The sequence below is a fragment of the Lynx rufus genome, unplaced genomic scaffold, assembly GCF_022079265.1.
Source record: "Lynx rufus isolate CCGP_SWC_20201006 ecotype Redwood Valley unplaced genomic scaffold, mLynRuf1.p SCAF_3, whole genome shotgun sequence".
Lineage (NCBI taxonomy): Eukaryota > Metazoa > Chordata > Mammalia > Carnivora > Felidae > Lynx > Lynx rufus.
Window position 1 is genome coordinate 136207023 of NW_025814845.1, and position 26430 is coordinate 136233452.

Sequence of the window (26430 nt, forward strand, 5' to 3'; positions counted from 1 at the left end):
TTTGTTTTTCACTTTCAGTGCCATATTGAGTAAATTACATGGGAGGTTCAACACTTCATTATCAAATAGGCTTTATGTTAGGTGAGTTTGCCTAACTGAAGACAAATATGAGCATTCTGGGAAACTTTAAAGGAGGCTGGGCTAAGCTATGGTGCTCAGTAGGTTAGGTGTATTAAATACATCTTCCACTTAAGATATTTTCAACTTAAAACGGGTTTATTGGGGTGTAGTCCCATGGTAAGTTGAGGAAGATCTGTATTTAGGAAACTTTCATACTGCATTATCAAATACAATGCAGTTGTGTTCTTTCTTTGATTCCTTCAATCTGTGAGATTTTGAAGCCTTGAATGCTGTCTTTTTTAGGTATCTTCTCAGAATTTAACTGAGTACCTAGAAAAGTGAAGCAGTTAAATCAATATGTGTTGAATACATCAAGATTAAGCAATGACCAAATATGTGTTGCCCCTCATCTTTTTCTTGTCCCCCTTATTGCAAATGATAAAAGATTAAATTGAAACTGTAGTAAAAAATCAATATGCTTAATTAGAAATGTTATTAAAGAAATGGAATCCAGAAATTGTTGAGCTATGCTAGGCTTAACTGATTGATTGTAAATAAACATCAGTTGATTGATAATCCTGCAAGTAGCTAGAGTAAGTAAATAAAATCTGTAGCAAGATTTGAATATAAAAGGTGTACAAATAAATTCAATAATGCATAATTGTGAATATCAGAAATATCACTATGTCATTTGTTATTTGTACATTTAAATTTGATTATCTCCTATGTGTCAGTATAGTGCTAACTATTACATTATAACACAAAGTTAAATATGCCAAGGTCCTTGAACTCAGAGTTTCTAGTCTGGAGAAAAAAGGCAAGAATATTAACAGTTTTATTATGATGCAACAAGTATGGTAGTTACTGGAAAAAGAACTTTTAAAAGTCAAATTTAGGCATAAGAAGCATTTGTCTATTTGTAAAGAATACATTAGATGAAAATGACAAGGGATGGTTTTCCAGAGAGACAAGGATGTGTTTGAGAATGGTAATAATAACACAACCTAATAGTTAGAAAGCAGCTAGTGTTCTGGAGGGGCTTTAGGAAAGAATGGAATTGTATGAATAGTAGGAGGAATTAATAAACAGGCTTTCCAGAATAAGCTAAATAATTTTAATCTTTTTTTTCATGAAAACTAGAAAACTATGAGAAGCTGTCTGCCTGTGATATGAAGTGCATGTTTCAAATGGGGCGGGGGGGTTGGTCTCAGTAGGAAAGGGTCAAGTTTGAAGGTGAGAACTGATAGGATCTTAAACTAAGACAGCCATAGTGGAAATGAGATGACAGAAGAGATGTAAGGTAAATAAAAAAGATAAATTCACAAGGTTTGGTGATAGATTGGATTTGAGGGGAAAATTGAGAGAGAACTCTAACATGACTTGGTTTTCTGGCTACATTTGCACGGAGTGGGAAACACTGGAAATGTCGCAGCTTTTGAAATAAAGATATTGGTTTGGATTTCACACATTCAAATGAAAAAAAAAAAGAGAGCGAGAAATTTTAAATAGAAGTATAACTTGGAATGTGTCAACTTAAACATAGTAATTAAAGCCATGGGTTTAGACACATAATGAGGGGGAAAAATGAAAAAAAAATTTCATCAATTTAAGAATCTATATAGATATTCAGCCAAAGATCATATTGAAAAAAAAAAAGAATGTCATAGTAAACTCATGCTTCCAAATTAATATTTCTCATAAACCTATTTAAATAACATGATCTGTCATAACTTTGAAAATTGGACCTAAATTTTTAAAAATTAAAAAAAAATACATTACCAGGTACTCAACAAACTAGTATGTGACTATTTCATTCACGTATCCACACATGAATACTTTTGTTTTTATATGTTGCTATTTGTAAGAATAAGTTCAAAAAGAATATGGCCAATGACATTTAAAAATATTTTTAAATTACTGATTTTAATACTTTTATAAGAGGTGAATTGTAATATGCAGTGTTCCGTTGTATCAGCAGAACAAAGCAAGTTAGGAACAATACTCATTTTAAAGCAGAACACTCTTAGGCAATGTTTATGATTACGTGCAATTTCACCAATTTAACAATTATTGGTGGAAAATGAATGCATGTTGCGTATTTGATGTTTGTGGAAGAAATCCAACATCTTCAGCCTTGCCAATGCTCCCTGCTTTATTTGGCTTGGAAGATTTTGAATCATAAATATTCTCTAATTCCCCTTGGATTTTAAGAGCCACAGTGGCCTCAGGCTTATATTAAAAATAAATTAGTGATGAAAATTACATGGTAAAATATGTATTATATACCAAACGTTAAATGTCTACATTTTTAGTTAAGATGGAACAAGAAATGGATTGTTTATAGTCTAGAGAAGAAAAAAGTCAATACCGTTCTTTTTAATAACTAGTTTTGACATTATACTCTAATATGTTCCATATTGAAAGGCAACACTGTAGGTTTCTAAAAAGTTAAAATTAAATCTTGGTAATTAAATTGTTTTTATCAGAGATCTATAATTTTGGTTATGTTACCAAAGAATAACATAAGGGGTAAAAATGTCTGTCTTTATATATGAGAACTTTAAAATTCATAGATTTAAGGGAAAAAGTTATATCTTCACACTGCTTTAAGTATTAAACCTGAGAAACAAAGTCAGAATTCTCTGCTACTAAAATCACTTTCAGTCTCTGGGAACTAAGTATTCCTTAGGGATTTTACTTCTAAATTTGAAGTTCAGCATATATTCTGAAATAAGATATCATAATAAGGTATAGTATTCTATAGTAAGCATTTAATGGCTTTAAAACTTCAAACATATTAAAATAAAATTAATAATAAAATAAAATTTTATTTTATTAAAGTTTTTAATTTGGATCAAATTTCATTATTATGCTTGGATACGTTATCTCCCAGTACTAGTTTGCCAACTATGTACTAGGAAATGTAATATTTAGAGACAAAAACAAAACAAAACAAAACAAAACAAAACAACAAAACAAATCATCAAATGCAAACTGCCCACACCTGCAATTGGATTCTGATTGGAATTAAAGTGATTATTTCAATTGTCTGTGAGTGACTTATCTTTTTTCAAGAGAATGCTTTGCTTTAAATTTTTTTTTAATGTTTATTTTTGGGACGGAGAGAGACAGAGCATGAACGGGGGAGGGTCAGAGAGTGGGAGACACAGAATCTAAAGCAGGCTCCAGGCTCTGAACTGTCAGCACAGAGCCCAACACGGGGCTCGAACTCATGGACTGTGAGATCATGACCTGAGCTGAAGTCAGATGCTTCACTGACTGAGCCACCTAGGCACCCCGAGAATGCTTTGCTTTAAGTGGAAGTTAATGTACATGGTGAGAATCACTTCAAATAAGCTGCAGGGATAGACAGAGAGATCTTAAGAATTATCAGAAAAAAAAAATCATCAGACTACATGCAAAATATATAAATAAAACTTAGTGGAATATATATATTTTTTTATTTTTTTAATGTTTATTTTTGAGAGACAGAGAGAGACAGAGCGTGAGCAGGAGAAGGGCAGAGAGAGAGGGAGACACAGAATATGAAGCAGGCTCTAGGCCCTGAGCTGTCAGCACAGAGCCCAACGCAGGGCTCGAACTCATGAACCGCGAGATCATGACCTGAACTGAAGCCAGACACTTAACCAACTGAGCCACCCAGGTGCCCCAAACTTAGTGGAATATTTCCAGAGAGGCCTATAAAAGCAAAATAAAAAAAATCAAGGAAGTAAATTGATGACTGATGAAACTACCAACGGAACAAATTTGGTGTGCAGAGATGCTCAGATTGGAATTCAGATGGATAATCACATTTAATTAATGCAGAAAAACAAAACAAAACAAAAGTGTAAAGAAAAAAGTAGAACATCTTACATCCTCTTAGATGGCCTCGGGTAGAGAAGTAGAGATTGCTCTCCTGTTCCTCCTTTGTAACAGAAGGCTAAGCAGTATGCCTAGCTAAACGATGGTATTTACCAGTCTCCCTAGTATAGTTATGCCAGTTATTGCACATCGGTGACCCATAAACAGTTGTGGGACTTCCAGGAATAAGTTCCTTCATGTTTTACCTGCTTTGTACTCTTGTGGACCTGGATTACAGAATGATGGAATATAGATTGGTGACTGGAGTTCCAACAGCCTTCTTGACCCCTGAGATGACCTTGAAGATAAGAGCCATGCTCTTGGAATGTCAGAAAAAGAAGATAGAAGATTGAGATCCAGATGCTTCATGGAGCAATCATGCCAGCTATGGACAATATATTTCTTGAAAGAATAAACTCCTGTGCATTTAATCCACTATTTTTTCTCACCTCTTCTCAGTGCCAGACACAATTACTAACAGGTTAGATAGATGAAAAAGAAACAAAAATCACAGAATGCATGTTAAGATGGGAAAACAGTACAGACTCCACAAAGTCAATGTATTAAATTCATATGAACTTTTGACAGTTCAAACTTTTAATCTCAGTGATATAAGCCACAATATCATTTGTAAGAAAATGGTTTTCATGCAGTATTCAAGCCAATCTGACTTTATGTAAATAGAGTGCCTGACATAGCAAATAATATGCAGCACCTAATTAAAGTTGAATTTCAGACAGGCGAAAGATGATTCTTGTAAAAGTATATCCCATTGTACATTTGGTATATGCCTATAGTGAAAAAAATAGGTATTGTATATCTGAAATTCAAATGTGTCTGTGAGTTCAGTATTTTGTCTAGTAAGTCTACTTTTAAAGTTGTTGAATGTTATAATGATATAAATTATATCAGGCTATTTTGAAATAATATTTTCATGGGGCTTTACATTTGTTATTAAGCATGATCAACAATGCCATGTTGAATCACGCTACTGATAGTGATAAAATAAATAGCTCATATTTTATGTGCAAGTTGATATGTGTCACTGAACTTTACGACAATATCTCCTTGTATAGATGAAGAGACTGTACCTTAAATTGGTTCAGTCTATTCGTTGTGATTACATAGCTAATAAGTGGCAAAATTAGGGCTCGAATCTAAGAACCAGCTGGAGAGAAAAAAGGTGAACGGGAGACTCATACTCTGTACCTCATGGCTCCCCATCTGCATCCTTGGTCATGGCTCAGCAGACCAGCATTAGGACTCAAGTTCAATCACAATAATGCCAGAAGTGTAGTTTGTGTGCCAAGTACTACCCAAAACAAAACGATGTAAATAAACCAATGATCTATTGCAGAAATTTAGGTTGAGAACTGAGGGCACAGATACTAATAAAAATATATAAATATATAGTAGCTGAGTGCATTTTTAAAAACTTTTTAATGTTTTTATTTATTTTTGAGAGAGAGAGAGAGAGAGAGAGACAGAGCATGAGTGGGGGAGGGGCAGATAGAAAGGGGGACACAGAATCTGAAGCAGGCTTCAGGCTCCCAGCTTTCAGCACAGAGCCCCAGGTAGGATTTGAACTCAAGGGACCCTGAGATCATGACCTGAGCTGAAGTCAGACACTTAACGAATTAAGCCACCCAGGCACCCCCTGAGTGAATTTAATGGCATATCTTTAGAGCAGGGATTAATACAAGATTGCTAAATAAAGTTTCGTCAGCCTGATTCCTAAAGCTGCACTGAATAGAAAAACAAAACAAAAACAAAACAAAACAAAACAAAACAAAAAAACAACTTCCAGTTTTAGTGACTATAATTGGACCAAATTTGGTGGGGGCATTTCCTGTGAGTTTTCAAACTCTCTTATTGCTGTATGTGTCCTAGCATTGAATTCCTGTGGTTTTAGGCAGGTTGAGTGTTTCTGTGCTGTTGAAATATATATCAGGAGGAAGGGAAGAAAGAGGAGGAGGTTGGGAGGAGGAGGAGAAGAAAGAAAAGAAAGCCAAGAACCTAGTTTAACTGAACATTTACAGTATGATTCATACAGTGTTACCAGTTTTAAAATGCTTTATGCCATTAGCTCTTGTGCAAAAATGAGTTCATTCTACTGTTATCTTCAATTTACAGATAAGGAAGCTGGGCATAGGTGGGTTGAATAACGATAGCACATCATTCCCAAGAGATTGAATATTAATTGGAATTCAGACAGTGTGAATCCCCAGCCTGTGTTGCAAACCACTGTCACTGCCTCCAGTAGTTCAGTGATGTTCTTTTATTTATTTGATACAAAACAGAAGACAGAAGACAAGCAAAATGAAAGTCTTCTAACATTAACAATATCAATCTGTCTCACACATAATAACCGAGGATATAAAATCTATTAGTAATGTGTAGGGGCCAGAATTATTTGGGGTACATTTTTCAAAGGGTAGCATAAAATGACAGACCATCTCACTTCCATGCAGTGGTTAAGCTCAAGAACTAGAGTCTATCAGGCCATATAAACATTCCAGCTGTACCATTTATCAGCTCAACAACCTTGGGTGAACAACTCTCTAGCATAAATCCCCACATAGGTAAATAGGGATAAGATTCCCTGCTTCATGTAGTTGTCTTTAGGACTAATAAGATAATAAAGTAGTGACATAATGAGGATTAATATGAATCTAGCCTACTAAAAAAATAAAATTATATCTGCAGCTCATAGAAGGGAGATTAAAAGCAATCTCACAGGATTTCTTCTGCACTTAAAAATGAGAGTAAGTGGAAATAAAACAAGGGGTAGTTATGCTTTAAAAATATGTCTATATTATTTTAATCTTTTGCAATCAGAAAGTATGTATGTATTGCCTAGGTAAGTATATATTAAATCCTACCTAATATATATTAAATAATGAGAAAGAATTTTGAAAACTATCACTGAGTCAGTGGTTATAATTTTAACCTTACATAATTTAATGGTAACTAAACCCACTTTTGTGAAAATAAATATGTACAAAGTAGGTATAAAACTGACTCATATCTGAAAGGTTTGAAGTTCTCTTTGCTTATAAACAATGAATGTATTTTACTATACTGAGGTCATTTTGGTCTTTCAACACATCCAAAATCTATATCTAATGATGAAATATACATTTCAAGAAGATATAATTATAGGGGCACCTGGGTAGCTCAGTCTGTTAAACGCCCGACTCTTGATTTTGGCTCAGGTCATGATCTCCTCAGTTCGTGAGTTCTAGCCCCTCATCAGGCTCTGCTCTGACAGTGCAGAACCTGCTTGGAATATTCTTTCTGTCTCTCTCTCAATCTGACCCTCCTCGGCTCTCTCTCTCTCAAAATAATTTAACTTAAAAAAAAAAGAATATGTAATTTATAGATGTTTCTTAACATAGTACACCCGAAAATTTAATTAAACAACATTCTTAGAGGCAAACAATAGAACCCATTCTAGCGAGTTTTAAGCAAGAAAGACATTTAATGAAGATAGTAGGAAGGTCATAGAATATCCAGAACTGAGTGTCATCTTTATGGAATGAGAAGCCATCCTTATGGAAAAATGCACAAGCCACATGTTGACACTGTCCAATGAAAACCCAATTATACCTAAACACTGACCAGCTCCAGAACTTTTATCACTAATGTCCTGGCAAGTAGAATCTGCTGCCACAGCACTTATAAGGAAGAATGGATGGGAGAGTGAATTCTGTAAAGTACCTGTAATTCCCTGTTCTTGCTTATGAAATGAAGCCTTTAGCAGTCTTTTTGTTAGAGCTTTATTTACATATATACTCCCTAACTGCAAAGAAGGCTAATTAAATCAGACTTTGGTTTCTATCTTGGGGAAGAAAAAAATTCAAGCATTGACAAAATATTTGAAGGGGTGTTCAAAAGATGTTGAGTAATCAGAAGACACATCATATGTCCACTAGAGATAGTACTGACTCTCTGTGTGTATCTATCATCTATCTATCTATCTATCTATCTATCAAACAAACTAGAATAGTTTTAACTATTATATAATAAATACAATATAATAATATGTATAATATACTATAATATATGGTTGACTATGATAGTTTATTATATTTAATACAGTTATATATTTTAAAACTATATAGTTTATTAACTATAATAAACTATACACTATATACAGATGGATAGAAATAGATAGATGATAGATAGATAGATAGATAGATAGATAGACAGATAGACTGTTTATTTACATGGTGTGGTCCATATTTTAGCAGACTTTAAGCAAGAATAAGTATAAAACAAAACACAATAAGTAATAGTTTATAACTGCTTTATTTCACACTTTAGTTCTACTGGTAAATGCATTTAAATGAAAACTCCAGTAGTACATTGGGACATTAAATAAATATCCCTTTCAAAGATATCCCTACAGTTTTATTTGGAATGCTGGCAGTTATGTGTATACTACAGATTATGAACATTTGTCCAAGTTATTTAAATATGACTTGTAATGAAATTGAAACTTTCCAATTCTTGAAAATGTTTTTAAATTTCTTAAAATTTACCTGCTTTATGAAATGTAACAAAAATAACTTTAATAAAAATGTATTTATTGATACCAGAATTTATCTAATGCTCACATATATTTTAGACATCTAACTTATCTATAATCATTTTTCTAGAGATTTCACATTTCTAGAACAGAGTCAAAAGTTAGGAAGTAAGTAAAATAATTTATAAGATATATGCACAAGAATGTGCCCATTTTTACAATTTTTCCATAGGGTATTACTCATAGCATACCCTTTCTTATTCTTGAAACAATTCAAATGAGCTTATTTTAAGGTATTCAAACCACAGCACCATAGAATACAGGGGCCTCTGGAAATAACAGTGGAAAACATGATAGTAAGAATGAAGATAGAAAAATAAAAGATAAAATGTAGACATAACAACATAAAAAGCAAACCCAATGTGGCTTTATTTAAGGCGATATCTCTCAAAGACTGTTGAATGCTCCAGAGATTATAGCTGTTCTAATGCACAGTGTTCATGATACCTTAAGAATTAAATATTATTCTCCATGTACTCTCCAAAGAAATTTCACAGATGTAAGCAAAGTTAGAAAAAATATTAAATTTAAAAATTAAAATTAGAAAGCTTCTTTTTTGAATAATTTGAGGCCATTAAACAAGAGTATTAGTAAGATGTAACATATAGAAGTGACTCTCTTAGATGTGTGTTTTAGGGTTTCTTTATGAAGCAATAAAGAATGAGTGGATAGGTGATGGCTTTCCCGAGCAATAATAAAAAATAACTAAAATTTATGTGCAAAGAGATCATAAAATCCCCAAATCACTAAGACAAAAGATTGCCCTACATCATTTCCATGGGCATCCCATAATGCACAATTTTTACTTCTTTTCATCATCTAGGATGATGTATACATTTTAATCCCCACTTGGAACGCATAGTGTGGAAGAAACAGATGAATACCCTGAAGTTTGTTCTATTTCTGTTTCATTTTCAGAGCAGTAACCTTTCAAATTGAGTTTAGATTCTGAATTTCTAGGAGAGAACTGAGTGGAAAAATATATTCCAATTTCATTCTAGAAAAAATAAACCATTTGTTGCTTGATTGATATTTATTATTTCTAATACATTATGAAGAATTTGAAGCAAAAACCGCCTTTCCCCAATTTAACACCTCACAAGCTAAAGGTGGTTGCTTAACCATAATAGCAAATACATAAAGATTAATTGTTAATAATTGTAGAAATTCTGACAGGCAGACATTATTGGTTTAAGTTGATATGATCCCACCCACACAGTGCTACATTACCTGCTTACCACACCTACACAAGTGATTTGGATAATTTCATGTGATCTATAGTGCACGTCCTAGTCAGTAGTGTGGATATGACAATGTTCCAATTCTCTTCTACACTACACCCAATATTCATTAAGCTACTCAGACTTCACAAGGCCTAGAGTATATCACATGAAATACACAAATTATAAAGGAACACCTATGTATGTACTCACATTGATGTCTTCCAAATCTAAATTATTTAGAATAATATTGTTCCTTTTCCAGATGATGGGGGGTCTCAGTGCCCCCTGAATGGCACAGCTCAGAACAGCACTTTGTCCCACGGTTGCTGCTGTAATGCTTAGTTTCTGATCTTCAGGCAGACTCAACTGGATAACCTCTGTAAAGATAAAGTGTCAGTAATGTTGATGAGCCTGTAGTTTTATAAGGTTAATTACTATAAAGTTTCTGAATACTAGTAATTAAGGCTTTTAGTTTGAATAAAATTGAAAAAAGCTTGTGATGAAATGAAAAAAAAGAGTAAATTGTTTCCAATAAAAGGTCAGAATGACATTTCAATTTAATTGATTGACAAGCATCCTCATGAGGCAAAGAACTATTAAACATGAAATGAATATCAGAAGTAGAGTTATAATAAGCCTGGCAGATTGCACCCAAAAGAGAGATAAATTATTTAACTGCCAAATCGACATGTAGTGTGTCATCGGCGTTGAAATAAAAATGATGTTGTTTATTCACTGATAGATTTATATTGTAGGTGCGGTGAGATCATTGCTGGCTGGCTTCAGAGAACACTAGCATAGCTGAATGGGTAAAATGCATCATTATGCTGGGAAACGTAAATTGACTCTAAAGGAGTAAGATTTATTTGGGAAGTTGAAGGAGGAAAAACTGAAGTTCACCAACCACACAGTAATTAAGTGAAATTCTGCCAGCTGCCTTTATCAGTCAGACAATGTTGGTATAGTACACTTGCTTCCTGATCCTTAAATTTTAAAGTTAAATATAATATTTTTAACTACCCAACACATTTCTTCTAATAATTTTGCCGAACCAGTAAATATAATTTGTAACTTGGATCTGGCTGTCCCTTTCTACTTTCAGACACTATTTACCAATTATGGGAATTAACAACTCTGTCATTGTCGATTATCATGAGAAATGACTGGATAAGCCTACCAGTTTTCTTCCACATGAAAGTTGCCCTTTAGTTTTCTCAGCTGACATTCACAGGCACTGTCTTTTCTATGCTATGACTGAGTCTTGCATTTTGACTTTGCTCAGTTTTAGCCAGGTTAGAAATATCACAAACCACAATTCTGAACTGAAATTTCCATGGGGGTAGTGTGGGGAGGAACAATGATTATCTTTTGTTCCTTTGTTGCAATTGATGATATTTTTCACGGGGGCATTGGGTAGAGAAAGTGATGGATTTTAATTTGCGATAAATATGATCAGGTGCTATCCTTGCTGTTTCCTCCACAAGCCGCTTTCCTTTCCTTTCACCATTCTACCTTCTTTTTTTCTCTTTCAGAATCATGTGTCCTCTTGAGAAGGAAGAAAACTGCCTATGAAATAGTTTATAGAACGTAACTATTTGATAAACAGTTACTTTATTTTTTGGTGCAATCACAAAAAGCAATGTCAAAAATGGCATGCATTTTGTAACGTAAGACCAGGATTAAACAATTCCTCACATGCACATGCTAAGTATGAATGTTAAATGATCTCTATTGTCATGAACCACTGTCTGCCACACCATTACCTTATGAAAATAAATGAAATAAACTGACCCTTACATTGTTATATAAAATCTAGTTTCTAAATTTAAAGGCCTTAATTACCTAAGTCAGAAGTGTTTTGTGTTGTCAAAGAAGGGGGTAGGCATGCTTTTGAAACTGAAAAACCCTATGATACTCAGCCCAAGATTATTCTTTTTGTCATTACATCCAGAAATGATAGAAATAGGTAACAAGCATGTTGCTCAGTCATTTGTATTGGCAACCTAATGTTGCCTAATGACATTCATCTGTATTCACATTTTATTTCAGAGTTTCCTAAGTAATAAGAACATAGGCAATATGTTTAAGCTTCTCTTTAATACTAATTCTGTTATTATTTATTTATTTATTTATTTATCTATATTTTATATGTTTGACCAATTAAGCATAGAAAACATCTGAAATTTTCAAACACAGTGTTCTTCAGGTTTTTTAAAATATGATAAACTTATAGAAAAAGAGAGAATTATAAGAGTAAAAACATCATGAGAGTATCATAAGGATTATTTATAGTTTTAAATAACATTTCTGAATTCCAGCTTCTGGTTTCTCATAAAATCATCCAAGAGACAATGGGGACATCTGGTTCTAAAATCCATATGTTAGCGTTGGCTATTCTGACCAATGCCAATAGCCAATAGCATTGGCTATTCTGACATTTAGCAATATAATTGCTACTAAGTCACTTTGGAATCTCTTCACTAACCTCCATCATTTGGTATTAGATCCCGGGGCATTCAAATCAGTTGTGCTTTTGGTAGTTATGCATTAACAATGCTAATTAGATAATATGAACATGTTAGAGTAAATGAAAGATAGGGCATAACAATGTGGGACATCTTTCTAAAATGTAATTTTTTTGAGAGGATGCATAATGAGAAACAAGAATTACTATTCACCCAGGGTATATTAACAAGCACAGTAAAAAATTTTCTTTAATTTGGAGATTACATTTTAAAATCATTTTTAAAACTATCTCAGTGATATGTATTATTAAATAATGATATGTATTTTGAAAACTGTTTAGAATTTTTCCTGCATATTTCATGTTACATATACATTTCTCCTCTTTCTAGTATATCACATAGAACGACATACACCAAGCCAATTATGTTCACTTGCTACTTCTCAAAATCAAGTGGTTCTTTGCTTAAATATGTATAGCAGCAAAATTTGTTTTACCTACAAAACTGTCATACTTATTTTACTAGTCTTTCTGATAGCTATTAACAAGCAAAGATTTAATCTCACAAAGTCACTGACATTAAACGTTTTTATTCTTATATTCTAAATTTCATTAAACCTGCTTTAATGGTAAAGAACATACATATAAATCATATTGGATTTATGTTTTATAAAGAAATAGTGATATGTCTAGATTAACGACCCAAAACAATAACTATGAATCAATCTGTAAGCCGATTTAACATTTATTTTAAGAGCTATTAGTACAGGTTGGTTGTCTCTGAGTGTTTGTGGATATTTAGTGTTCAAAGTTGTTAGTTCAGAAATTAGTTCCAAGGAAAAAATATTGAAAATTTAATTCCTTATTAATTAGGATTAATCTACATTTTCATAGATATACATTAAATGAAAGCATATTTCATTCTACAGCATTCTATCCACAAACAGCTTATGCTAGTTATGTGAAGACAACTACTTTGTAGAAAATAAGATCTACCATTTTTGTACCCACCTCCATCCTTTCAGCTCCAATAATAGCACACATATCAAAGTCTTTGAGTAAAATCACATACAAGCTAGGTTCAACAGATGGTACTAGATTTTTTGAAACACTTCAGCACGTTTTTTGACCTATAAGCCTTGTCTCCTAATGGAGGACCTCTCAAGTATTCAAGGGAAGAAATCAGAGATCCAGCTGTGGCGTTTCCTCTAATCTCATCTTATGAAGACTATTAATGCCATTTCTAGATCAGCTTTTCTTTTGATTACTTGGGAAAAGGAAGAGGCAAGTAAAATAGTGTCTCCCTTTGGAACCCTTTCTGCACTTTCTCATTTTCACAACTTGACTTAACAGGAATATTAAGAGCTCGCTTACAAAGGAATGAAATATTATCTATACTAGCAGAACCTAAAACCAGAGAGAGACAAGTAGAGTTGAGTACAACTTCAACCACAGTAGGTAAGTATTTTTAAAGCATTTATTCCAATAGAAACTAGGTGATAGAAATAGTAATAGGAACATGTGTAAAAATAGTATGTGTTCTTAAAATAGTACCAAAAAAGGAATAAAATATTATGAATATTTGTGAAACACCAATTAAAAAGAAGATTTTAGTAACTGACTTAAAAATTGATTTAAAAATCAATTATTTTAAAATCATTAGAAAAATATAATTTATCATAAACAGGATTCTGTTCCTTCCAAGTTCCTAAGTACATACTTATGTTGAATATTTTAATACCGGTTCTATAGTCTTATTGCCTTAATTATGCATATAATTATTATTATAGGAATGAAAAATGGAAGAAATTTTATCAGCAACATTTTCAAATTACATGTGTTTTTCCCTTCTCTACCTCATTAAAAGTAATTACTAATTAAAAACAGAAAAAATAAAATACTTAAGTAAGAAATGCATCACACCAAAAAAGACACTTACAAATCCTAAGTGATGTAATTAATTATTCTCATAATAAAACCACACTTACTCAATGACACACTCCTTAACTAACTAGAAAATTCTGATGGTATCTTTTGTCAAGAAATAAGTAATTTCAAAATAAATGTTAATTCTTACCTAATTTAGACATGTCAAGATATACACTAATTTACTGTGATAAAATGTCTGGAATTTTTTAATACTAATTGCTTATCTGTAAACTATTGTATGTTTATATCAGAATATGCATTGCAAAAATAAAACAAAATAAATTTAATAAGAGATCTAGAAATTTTCCTTTGGTAGCAATGGATTAGATAATTTGGACTAACTCTTCTACTAAAGAAGTAACATAACAAACAACAACAACAACAACAAAAACAACCCTGGAATAAATACAAATACAAATTTTAAAAGACTATATGAGAGACATATTCTTTCTCATTCCTTCTTATTTTTATCTCATGAAAGAGATAACAGGACAGTGAGGAATTGCTCAATCTATGCCTTGGAGAGAACTGTAACTTTGAGAGATAAGATTGCACCTTGAGTCACAAATCCCTTTAGGAAATTTTCCATCTTGAGAACATGACTGAGGCTTAAAGCCTTTTGGTGGCTTTTGTTCCTCCAGCCATATAGGATACGTGCAATAATGGACTAGATGCTGTTTGTACTTGAACTTGAAGATGTCTTACTCTGCAAGTGAATAGTATGGACTACAGCTCACTTTTATCTAGGTGTCTTATAAAATATAAAATCTTCCCCTGTATAGTAAAATAATATCATCCTACTCATTCGATCATTATTATAAGCAATTCTGAAAATAAAATTCTCAATAAACAATTAAGGATAATATGGCATTCACAGAGAGAAGACAACATGATGAGAATAAGCAGAAATACCACACACTAGTAACAAACTCACCAGAATTATAAAATGTATTGTTTATGAAAATATAATCAAGTTAGGAAATTTGACAAAGACCTTAGACATGCAATCAATAAACATTATAAATTCATGGAAGAGCCAAGTAGAAATTATATAAGTAGAAAATGTAATAAGTGAAATTAAGAATTAAATTGTTGTACATAAGAACAGATTAGACACAGTAGAAAAGAGAATTAGTAAACTAGGGAAGAGATTAAAAGAAACACTACAGAATGAAAAGCAAAAAGATAAAGAGTTGAAAATATGGGCGAGGGTAACAAAAATAGGTTTGTGTGGAACCTCAAAAGGAGAAAACAAAGAAAATAAAACAAAAGTAATACGTATTTGAAGAAATAGTACCTGAGGATTTTCCATTGAAAGATACCAATCATCAGACTGAAGATCATCAAATGTGAAGCAAAGAAAACAAAAAAACTAGAATAATCTACACCTAGACACTTAGTAGTAAAATTAGAGAAAAATCAAAGAGAAAGGATATTCTTAAAATTATGCAAATAAAAAAATAACAGATTGCCTTCACAGTAAGTAAACTAGAAAAGTAACTGATATCATTAACAAAAACAGGAACAAGAAGCTAGTGAATGATATCGTATAGATGATAAAACAAAATAAAATCAATCTCAATATTTTATACATATAAATAAAAAATAAATAAATACATTTTTTAAACTTTTTTTAATGTTTTTATTTTTGAGACAGAGAGAGACAGAGCATGAGCAGAGGAGGGGCAGAGAGAGAGGGAGACACAGAATATGAAGCAGGCTCCAGGCTCTGAGGTGTCAGCACAGAGCCCATCGTGGGGCTTTAACTCACGGATTGTGAGATCATGACCTGAGCTGAAGTCGGATGCTTAACCGACTGAGCCACCCAGGCGCCCCAATAAATACGTTTTTAAAAACAATAAGAACATTGGTCTCTAGTAAACTTGTCTTAAAGTAAATTCTGCAGGAGATTCTTCTGGCGAAGGAAAATGCTCCTAGGTGGAAGCTCAAAGATGTGTGAAGGAAAGCAGAGCAAAGAAAGTGTTTAAATGTAACTATTAAAGTTTAACATTATACCTTGACACTTCAAGAATGCCTGATAACATAAAAGAATATCTTCATAACCCTGGGGTAGAGAAAGATTTTTTAAGGCACAGGAAAAAAACAAAAACAAAAAATCAAAATGAAAACAAACAAAAACAACAGCAACATCAAACTCACCACAAGGGAAATGATTTACAAGTTTAACCACATGATAATTTACATGACCTATTCCTCAAAATATACTTTTAAGAGACCAAAAATGTAAGCTGCCAAGCAGGAAAAGATACTTGTCATCTGCAAAACAAGCTCATATGTAGAATGAATAAAGATCACCTAAAAATCAATAAGTAAATGACAAAGTCCAAAGAACCACCAAACAAAGACTTGAACAAATACTCTATGAATTAATTAATCCATATGGCTAAGGAAAATCTAAAAAGTATTTAACAATATGTGTAACCAGGGAGAAGCAGGTTTAAGCCAAAACTTTCACACTGGCATAAGTTACAAAGTCTCGTGATAGCAAGTGTCAGGAAGAATATGAAGCAACATAAATTCCTATATTCCTGGAGGGAGAATTCACATATATAGTTTCTTTCCCCATTGGTAAATAAAGTCTCTTCTACACAAACTTGCCCCGCCAGTTCATGTTTCCAAAGACAAAGTTATCCATGTGCCTTGTGGAAGCCGAAAGTGACACAGAGAAGGCAGAGTGTTTGCATGTTATATATATATATATATATATATATATATATAAATTAAGAGAGGTAGCAATGCATATATTTTCTAGATCTTTAATACATTAGACAGCGAGGGTGAGGGGTGGGGGAAAGAAGAGGTCTAATTTGGGAGAGAAGAATCTGGTTTTGGAATTAGGATTTAAAAAAATACTGAGTTTATCCTAAAAAAAAGATTCAGTAGAGAGGAAAATTCTGAGAATACAAGTGAAAATGGAATTATTTCCACCACAAATTGTGAAGGAAACCAGAAGGAGTTATAATCATAAGCATAAATAAAGTATGTAGCAGTTAGTTAAAATAAAAAGGTCATTTTTTCCTGTGTCATTGGAGGGATCTAAAAGTTATGGGAAGATATTTTAAAAAGACTTTTCAATAAGAGATTTTCTGTACAACTGAGCAAAGTTTCTTGTACAAAATTGGAAATTCATTTTGTCATCTCTTTATAATTCTGTAATAAGGACAATACAGAATTATAGACAGGACTATATTTTGATAACACTGAAAGACATCTTACATGTTACAATATTAAGTCACATTTTTTTTAGTCATGATTTTGATGCTCTTTCCACGATCTTATAAATGTAGTACAATTACCATTCAACTTTTCTCTTCAAGTATATTTAATTTCTCTCTTTCAAATAAATTATATACAGCTGAATTTTAAACTGAAATATGGGAAGACTAAGTCTATTCATTCAGTGATATGTATGACAGTAACAATTTGGGAAATAATTCTTTTTTATGAGGAATAATTTCACTTTGAAATTTGACCTAACAAAAATTGTATCCAACAAAGAGCTGGGTGATGATTACCCAAAGTAATCAAGTTAATTTTAACATTTCAATTTGGAAAACTTCAAAGGTAGAGACAACTGGATGATTTTAACATTATAGGTATATAAGCTGGAATAATAAGGTATTGATATTTCAAGCTATATTATATCCAGTTTAAAATCTCTTTACAAGTGAGTGCTCCTTGGAGGACTAAGGTAAAAAATAGAAAGTAGCCGTCAGCATTTATTCAGCACTTACTATTTGTTAGACACTGTTCTAAGTACAATAAAACCTTGGATTGTGCGTAACCTGTTCTGCTAGTGTTCTGCAAGACGAGCAAACATTTCTAATACATTTTAACTTGATAAACGAGCGATGTCTTGCTATGAGTAGTATGTGACACTGAACATATCACAACTGAGCCAGTTGTTCCTCTCTCTCTCTCTCTCTCTGTCTCTGTAGGATTGTGGGTGACAGTCTCCCATGCTTGGATGCTCTGTCTCAGGCCACAGTGTTTCGCAGAAATTAGTGGTTTTTCAGAACATTGGAAGGTGCCCACAACTGGCACTAGTGTATTTTTTTGGCATTTCAAAGCACCTATGGACAGTTCTTTACTTTTCCACACAAGAGTAAGCTTAGGAATGCTTTGCTTCATTCTAGGTCAGGCTGCCAGCAGACATAGACCCTTCCTCCACTGCCTTATTGCCAGTCACATTAAATAGTGGTTAAAAGAGTTTATTAATACTGTATTGTAGCCAATATTCGTGCAAGCATATACAATGGCTCCCATGCAGAAAAAGATTCCATTGAGCCAATACATAGCAGGGATTCCATTGGTGATAGTGAAGATCATCCTACACAATAACCCTCCTCTCTCTTGTCTTCCTTACACCAGCCACGAAGATTTTCAAAGGTAAGTGTAAGTTAATTTGTTTTTCTTTATATGTTGTATTTTCATTATTTTGTATTATATTAAGTACTATAAACTTAAAAAAATTAGTTTTTATTTATTTGTGTGTGTGTGTGTGTGTGTGTGTGTGAGAAAGAGAGAGGGAGAGAGAGACAGAGACAGAGAGGGAGAGAGGGAGAGAGAGGGACAGAGTGAGAGGGAGACAAAGAATCAGAAGCAGGATCCAGGTTCTGAGCTGTTAGCACAGAGCCCAACGCAGGGCTCAAACTTGTGAACTGTAAGATCATGACCTGAGCTGAAGTCTGACGCTTAACTGACTGAGCCATCCAGGCACCCCTTATAATCATTTTTATATGAATATTTTTGGGTTATGGAACAAATCATCTGAGTTTCCATTATTTCTTATGGGGAAATTCACTTTGATATACAAGCACTTTGGATTACAAACATGTCTCTGGAATGAATTATGCTCACAAACCAAGATTTTACTGTATTTGATTCATTTAGTCTTCACAACTACCCTAAGAGGTAATGATGTTATGATCCTGCTTTTTTTTTCCTTTGTCTCTTTTCCACTCCCACTCATTTGTAATTCTATTATGTGAGAAAGAGATCAATGAAACTTCACCAGCCATTTGGTGATCAAATAGGAACTTTCCCCAACGCACTAAGTATGGCTAATGCAAAGGGAAGAGTTCTGGTCTTTGATCACAATTACAGAGAAGAAAAAAAAGTACTATCTTAGGGTATCTTGCAAAGCAATCATCTTAAAAAGATACATGCTAATGACAATGAAGTCTGAAGAGCATGGAGGATAAAAGCATGAAATACATCATCAAGAAGACTCACATTTGAGACATGACTTGGATACCTTTGATTTCTAATGCACACTATTCAGAAGACTTTTTTAAAAACACTTTTTACGTTTATTTATATTTTTGAGGGAGAGAGACAGTGTGAGTGGGGGAAGGGCAGAAAGAGAGGGTGACACAGAATCAAAGCAAGCTCCAGGCTCCGAGCTGTCAGCACAGAGCCGGATATGGGGATCGAACTTGTGAACTGTGAGATCTTATCCTGAGCCGAAGTTGGACGCTCAACTGACTGAGCCACTCAGTCACCCCCAGAAGACTTTTGACTAATTATTTAAACTCTGTGATTTAAACTCTCAATTTTCCATCTCTACAATAAAGATGGTGCCTAACTCTTAAGAATATTGTGAAAATATGATATTTTAAAATACTTATTACTGTGCCTGGTCTTTAGTAAATTCTGGATATGCCACAGCTGTTACTACTAATGAAGAGCTATTAAAGTATGTGTAAGTTAAAATAGGTCTCATTTTACCATGTATAGAAATATAACATTATGATCTGTTTGAAAAAGGCGCTGCTTATATAAATTGTATTGGTTTGATTTTCATTGATATTACTTAAACATAAGAAGAAAAATCCAGGCTCATGACCCATAAGGCAATTTAGGCTCTACTTTAGTTCTACTCTTACATACAAACTAAGTGCCTTTAATGTACTTAATATGTATGTTAAAAAAAAAAAACAAAGCCTATTGAACATAATGATAATCACTTTCTACCTTCAAAAATCAAGAAAAATATAATGAAATGTTGAAATTATCAAATATCTTTCTACTGTACAATTTGTGGAATAAATACCATGTGTGATTTGAGAAAATCTGAAATTACTCTCTAAATGCCTAAATTACTGAATACATGAAATACTGAATAAATCTATCTCTAATAATCTTTTAAAAGCTTCAGTATGATCACTTATAAATGGAATTCAGTGTAATAAATTACGAGGAGAAATTGCATAGACATGCGAAGGAAAGAATCTAACGTGAAGAGTTCGCCCGTGAATCCTCATTTGTCACTCAGGGCAAAGCAATCAGCTAATCACTACCCATTTCCTGTATGTTAACAGTGTGTTCAGTGCTGTGTTAAAAAGCTATTACAGATATAAGGATAGAATGTTAACCTGTGTTCGTTCCTTCAACTTATCTCAAGGAAACCCCAGGATGTTAATGTTGGAGTCAATCAAATGACACATTATTTGCTCTGTCTTTAATAAATTGAAATTTTGTCACCAATTTTTAGATTACAGTCAGTCGGCAGAGCTAAATGAATTAACTATTCCCTCCATGCAATGTAATATAGATTTTGAGCATTTCAGACTGGAAAAGATTTTAGTATTGTTTGCCTAATTAAAACAATTCAGGTAAAGGGGAAGATTGTTGTTTGCCTTAACACACTGCTATTAACTGATAAAACTGAAACTGGGATCCGGAGCATTCGCCTACACTATGAAGTTTTACAGAGTTAGAGTCTCCCTATTATGTTGCAGCGAATAGACCTGAAAGATGGAGAATTGAACGCTGGCTGTTCATTTTGGCAGCTCTTCATAGCTTCAGAAGACTGGGTCTCAGCTATGCGAATTCAGAAACAAATTTAACAATTCATCCAGAATTAATTAAGCTATTGGGGATTGACTGAGCTAATCAAAATCACAGGATACTTTTGTTTATAGTGGAATACCAATTTATTCATTTACAACTGGGAAAGCATCAGGTTTAGTAAGTAGTGTCAGCTGTGAGCCTGGGAATCTCCTTTCTAATGCACAGGTCAAAAGCTTTCAAGATTGATGAACAGAAAATTACAAAAAAGGGAGTTGGCTATTCTCAAGCCAGTCAAGCTCTAATCAGCTAATGAATTGCCCTTTTCAACTCTAAAGACATTTCTGTCTAGAGAGCCTTTCTTTTCCTTGTCACTTTCAAGTTTACTGACAAATTCTCAGCTCTTAGCCTCCTGTTTTTTTTTTACTCCATGCAAATGACCATATGTTTGCAACTAGAGTATTAACTCAGGTATGCTGTAAGAGTTGAGCATATAAGAGCCTTCTTCACATTAGTTAATGTTCCCGTAGTCCTGGGCTTGGCAAATGATGCCCACACACCAAATCAGGCCCACCGGTTGTTTTTGTAAGTAAAGTTGTATTGGAACACAGGTATATTCCTGTATTACTGTATTGTCTATGGCTGATTTCAGTTATATAGGCAGAGCTGAGTAGTCATTACAGAAACCTTATCGTATACAAAACCTAAAATATTTATTCTCTGGCTCTTCATACAAAATTGCCTCATCATGGAAATACCACACTGCCGATTTTACATCCCTTCACCATGCTTTAGTTATTTACATGTGAACTATTGGATTCTCCTTTCTAGGTTCACAACACTAAGCATAAAATAATTACACAAAGAATACATGAAAATTGTTCCCATTTATAGATGGGTGAATTTGTAAATTACCACTGTATTTTTATCTTCTCTGAAGCTTCCATAAATAGCGAAGGGAGGAGTTTCTATAACTATGACAATTGATGCTCTTAGAGTACCAAAAAAAATAATAATGTAAAAGTGAGTCAAGTTTGTCATTCCCAAATGTAAATTCCTAGTTCCTGATGGTAGCATCCTACTGGGTCTGTCTTCTCCAAGTTTATCATGTAGAACAATGATCATTTCTTCTCTCTTTTTAACATCCAATCAAAATACCAATTCTCAGGACACATTTCTCAGCCAGAAGGAAAGCAATCTGATTATCCCATGTAAGTCATTCACAGTACTAATCTGTGAACAAGCCTGATTTCCAAGAGAGAATTTACATTTTAATAGGGAACATTTTAATTCAAATGTGTCTTTAACCACCAAAATGCTTAGTAAAAATACTTATGAGAAAGAAAACCTTCTAAGGAACGCTTGTCAACTCTGACACCATTTTCTCACTAAGAAATCAGAGGGACCTACATCTGACATAGACAGCCTTAATGTTCCACTCAGTTTGACCAAATTTTAGACAAAACCTGTCTAGTTATAGTTCTCTGACCTTTTTCTTAGAGCATTTGCTTTGAAAATTTGCTATTGGAAATTCTTTCTCTGCCCCTTAGAGATGTAAATCATCTGGCCAGTTATGCCACCCAGGAATGCCTTTCTCAAGGACCTCAGAGCCATCCCTGTGAAATGTAATCATCAAGGAAGATATGTTCTTACCCCAGTCTCTCTGAGGTGTGAGGCTAACTCCAACAAGCACCAATGAGCAGACACGCTTGGCCTCATCAAATTGACCAACATCATTTTCACCCCATTACCCTTCAGTACCTTTCAATTTGCTCACCGTGGTGCTTAGTAGCTCATTTGCCTTTTGTTTCAGCGGAGTTGAGTTCAGTCTTTCCCCTATTGCAATAGTCTTCCTTGCCTTCTAAGTTGTGAGGTGCAATTTTTCATTGAAAGGCAGAAATCAGTTTTCCTTTTCTGAAAAATCATGGTATTTGCTCACCTTTACTTCCTACTTCTCAATCATGCTTAAGAGAGAGGGACTTTACAAAGTATTAATGAGGGGACGAGTGGCATTTATTTATGGTCTATCATTCTGGAGAGGTCGAGAAATTGAAGAAAAACAGATTGTCCTCATTTATTTTCAGCTATCCCCCCAAAAAGCTATAAATTTAAGGATTTTTAGAGGTTTTTGATTGTTTCTATACAATGGTGGTTTTTATCACTTATCAAGCTAGAAATACATCTTCGCTGAATATAAATACAGTTTAAATTACTTTGAATATGTACTTCTCTTAGGATCTTCCAGGCATAATTTTATACTATATCACTATCATGAAACTACAGGTCCTTACAAATCCTATGTAAATAGAGTACAATTGGAAGCTCTCCAGCAAATCAAACGTTGTCTAAACGCCTAAAAACTCAGATTTAGGGTCATTTATCCTCATCATCAAAATAAAGAAGATATGTGAACAATAATGCACTTTACCCAGTAATTTTGAATAGATATTCTATACACTGGCTGCTAAAATTAATGCACTTGATTTAAATCATACAAATTGAAATGTGTTTATGGAAATTAGAACTTGCATGGCTTTAATTGAAATTCTATATGTATAGATCTCCTAATTGCTAAAGCATATTTGATTATTTGAGAAAAGGGATCCAGTACAAAAATGTCAAAATCTACATTTTGTGGCTTTTTTCATGCAAAAATCTCAGTCTTTCACATAAATTTGATATTTGCAGTAAGTTTCCCAATTTTTTGGAGATTTCACTAAGGTACTTTATCTTTATCTTGCTCATTTGAACAAATTTTGTGCACAGTACTAAAAAATAAATTCATTTTCAAAGAAGCTGCTGAAGTAAATCCAAAAAGATTTTTAGTTATTCTTAAGTAGTAAAACTATTTATTATAGCATCATATGACAAACAAGCAAACCATGTTTTTTTTTTTCGTTTTTTGGTATTTTTTGGTTAAGTAGATAAAAGAGTGGGTCAAACTCATATGCTGATGAATTCTAGCCTTTGACACTATATTTATTTCTTCATAACAAATAAATGTTACTTATCAAATGTCACTATTTTTATATTTAAGTCTGAGTTTTGTCTTATTAATTTGTGATACAAAGTGCATAATTTATCTTATTAGATGACATGTGTATATTTTTAATAATCATTTTTGAGAATATTTTTATACTTATTTTAAATTCGTGAAGACTTATAACTTGTTTCAAAATTATATAAAATTAGCACAATATTTCAATACCTATTTATAAACTGTCAAACAGAAAAGTCATAGTATTTTAACCTTTATAATCTAATTCACTTAGAATCAACGCAATTTTAAGATATGATGAAGCACTGTATTTCATATAACGTTGTCAACAAGAGTGATTTTGTTTTGGCTGATATTACTTAGTAAACAATTAAAAAAATCCAATAATTAATGCAAAAAAACACTCCATAGGTTCTCACTATTAATAGAAATTTTGTAATGGAAATGTATATTTGGCAAGATACTAAACTCAAAGTTTTACAGCATCAACATTCTAACAGAAATCACTTCCTTGGAAAGAAAGGATGAATGGAAAGAATAGAAATGAGGAAAAAATTGAAACAATTTGGTACAGCTAATTCATCTTATTACTCATTGACTTCATTTCTTCATTGCTACCCTAGTGTTTGATGTAAATAATACTAGAAATAAAATAAAATGATCCATATCCCTTTTATATTTGCATGTGTCTTAGAAAAAATAAATTGTTCCGACACATAAAAACCAGAACTATTGGCTGGGGCACCTGGGTGGCTCAGTCGGTTAAGCGTCCGACTTCGGCTCAGGTCATGATCTCACGGTCTGTGAGTTCGAGCCCCGCATTGGGCTCTGTGCTGACCACTCAGAGCCTGCAGCCTGTTTCAAATTCTGTGTCTCCCTCTCTCTCTGACCCTCCCCCGTTCATGCTCTGTCTCTCTCTGTCTCAAAAATAAATAAACGTTAAAAAAATTAAAAAAAAAACAGAACTATTGGGCAGCAGCATATTTGGGTTTTTCTCTAGCCACACCTGAGGGCCTGCCACTGCTGTTATATAGGTATGTCACCATACCAATGGCCTCCCTGATAGGCTTGTTTGGTTGATGTATTATATATTAAAGAGATATCTAGTGACCAAGTTAGAAACACAAGTCTGTGACAATAGTTTATGAAGAAAAGGTAGCAAAGGTGAAGTCATGCTCCATAGATTTAATGAGGTTGAAACTAGCAGAAAGTTGAAAGCTTCTTTTTCAGAGAACCGTTTTCCCCTATTCTGCTATTGTGTATGTTCAGACCCCTCTAAGTAACGCACTAGCTGTCTGCAGAAGCCTGGACTCAAGGTCAACTGATACGGTTCCAGCCTATGAAAAAGCAAGGCTCTGCATTCCTTACCCAACATGAATCCAAGACCTCATCCAGTTTATACCAGCTCTCAGAGCATGCCTGTAACCCCTTCTCCTTGTCCTAAGATAACCTCCTGATGTCAGGGGCTGAACCTTGCCCCATTTTGGTGTTGTCACCATCCCGAAATGAACATGGGATGTATGTTATATATACGTTTGCTCATGGTGCTTGCTCCATCTTTCTTCATGAGTTCATGAGTTCATCAATATGTATGTAATCTCAACCCCTATGATTATAAAAAACTGTTCTCTCCCTGCTCAGGGAGGCAAATTTGAGCTTTGTCTTCCCTCTCTTGGCTGCCTCTCAGATAAACTTTCCTTGCTGCATCCCTGATGTCTCAGTGATTGGTTTTGTTGCACATCAGGCAGACAGACTTGGATTAGGTCACAAGGGCAATCAATATACAGAAGGCACAAAGGGGGACTATTAACTTTGATAAAGAAACATTTCAGTGAAGACATGTACCATTCTGTTTAACATTGGGATGCATGTAAATCTGATCTTTGGGAGAACTCTTTGGGGCTTTAGCACCTGGTACTGTTGCTGCCCTTGTGAGACTCCATAGGAAACAGAGCCTCTCTCTCCTGACAGAGGTCTTGTGCTTCAGTACCTGAGTTCAGCTTTATAATCTCTGATTTGATTCAGCTGAGATATCTATTACAAAATTAATATCATGCAAATGGTAATAGAGGCATAAACACAAAATTATAGATATAGCAGGACACTTCATAAACATTTCAATTCACTATATATATATATATATACACATCAATATCAAAATAGATATGTTTCTAATCACTTCAGTGAAAAGTCAGCAATAAAACAAATGATAAACAGTTGCTTAAACTTAATTGCTTGATAGTAATGAAATAATAGCATATATAGTTTAAAATCATGTGGAAACATTTCATTAGTGTTATTCCCTCTATGAAAATTTGATAAACCAATATAGCTATTACTTATTTTTGAACTTGATCCATAAAGAGTGTCACATCATACTCTTTAAACACATATTTACTAGAATTTCACTTAATTTGGAAATTGGAATACAAATGAACAACAGAACACAATATTTTCCCAGTAATGCTTAATTATCAATTTAATATTA

The 26430-nt window shown here is 33.4% G+C and overlaps 1 protein-coding gene across 3 annotated transcripts in view; it reads right to left on the bottom strand.

Moving 5' to 3' along the window:
- The window catches only part of FSTL5 (follistatin like 5), a 730171-nt gene that overhangs the window by 245268 nt on the left and 458473 nt on the right, over positions 1 to 26430 (bottom strand). For all 3 annotated transcript variants that reach the window (XM_047091955.1, XM_047091954.1, XM_047091953.1), the window contains exon 6: positions 9949 to 10115. In XM_047091955.1, the coding sequence (XP_046947911.1) occupies positions 9949 to 10115 (167 nt within the window). The remainder of the gene's footprint in view (positions 1 to 9948; positions 10116 to 26430) is intronic.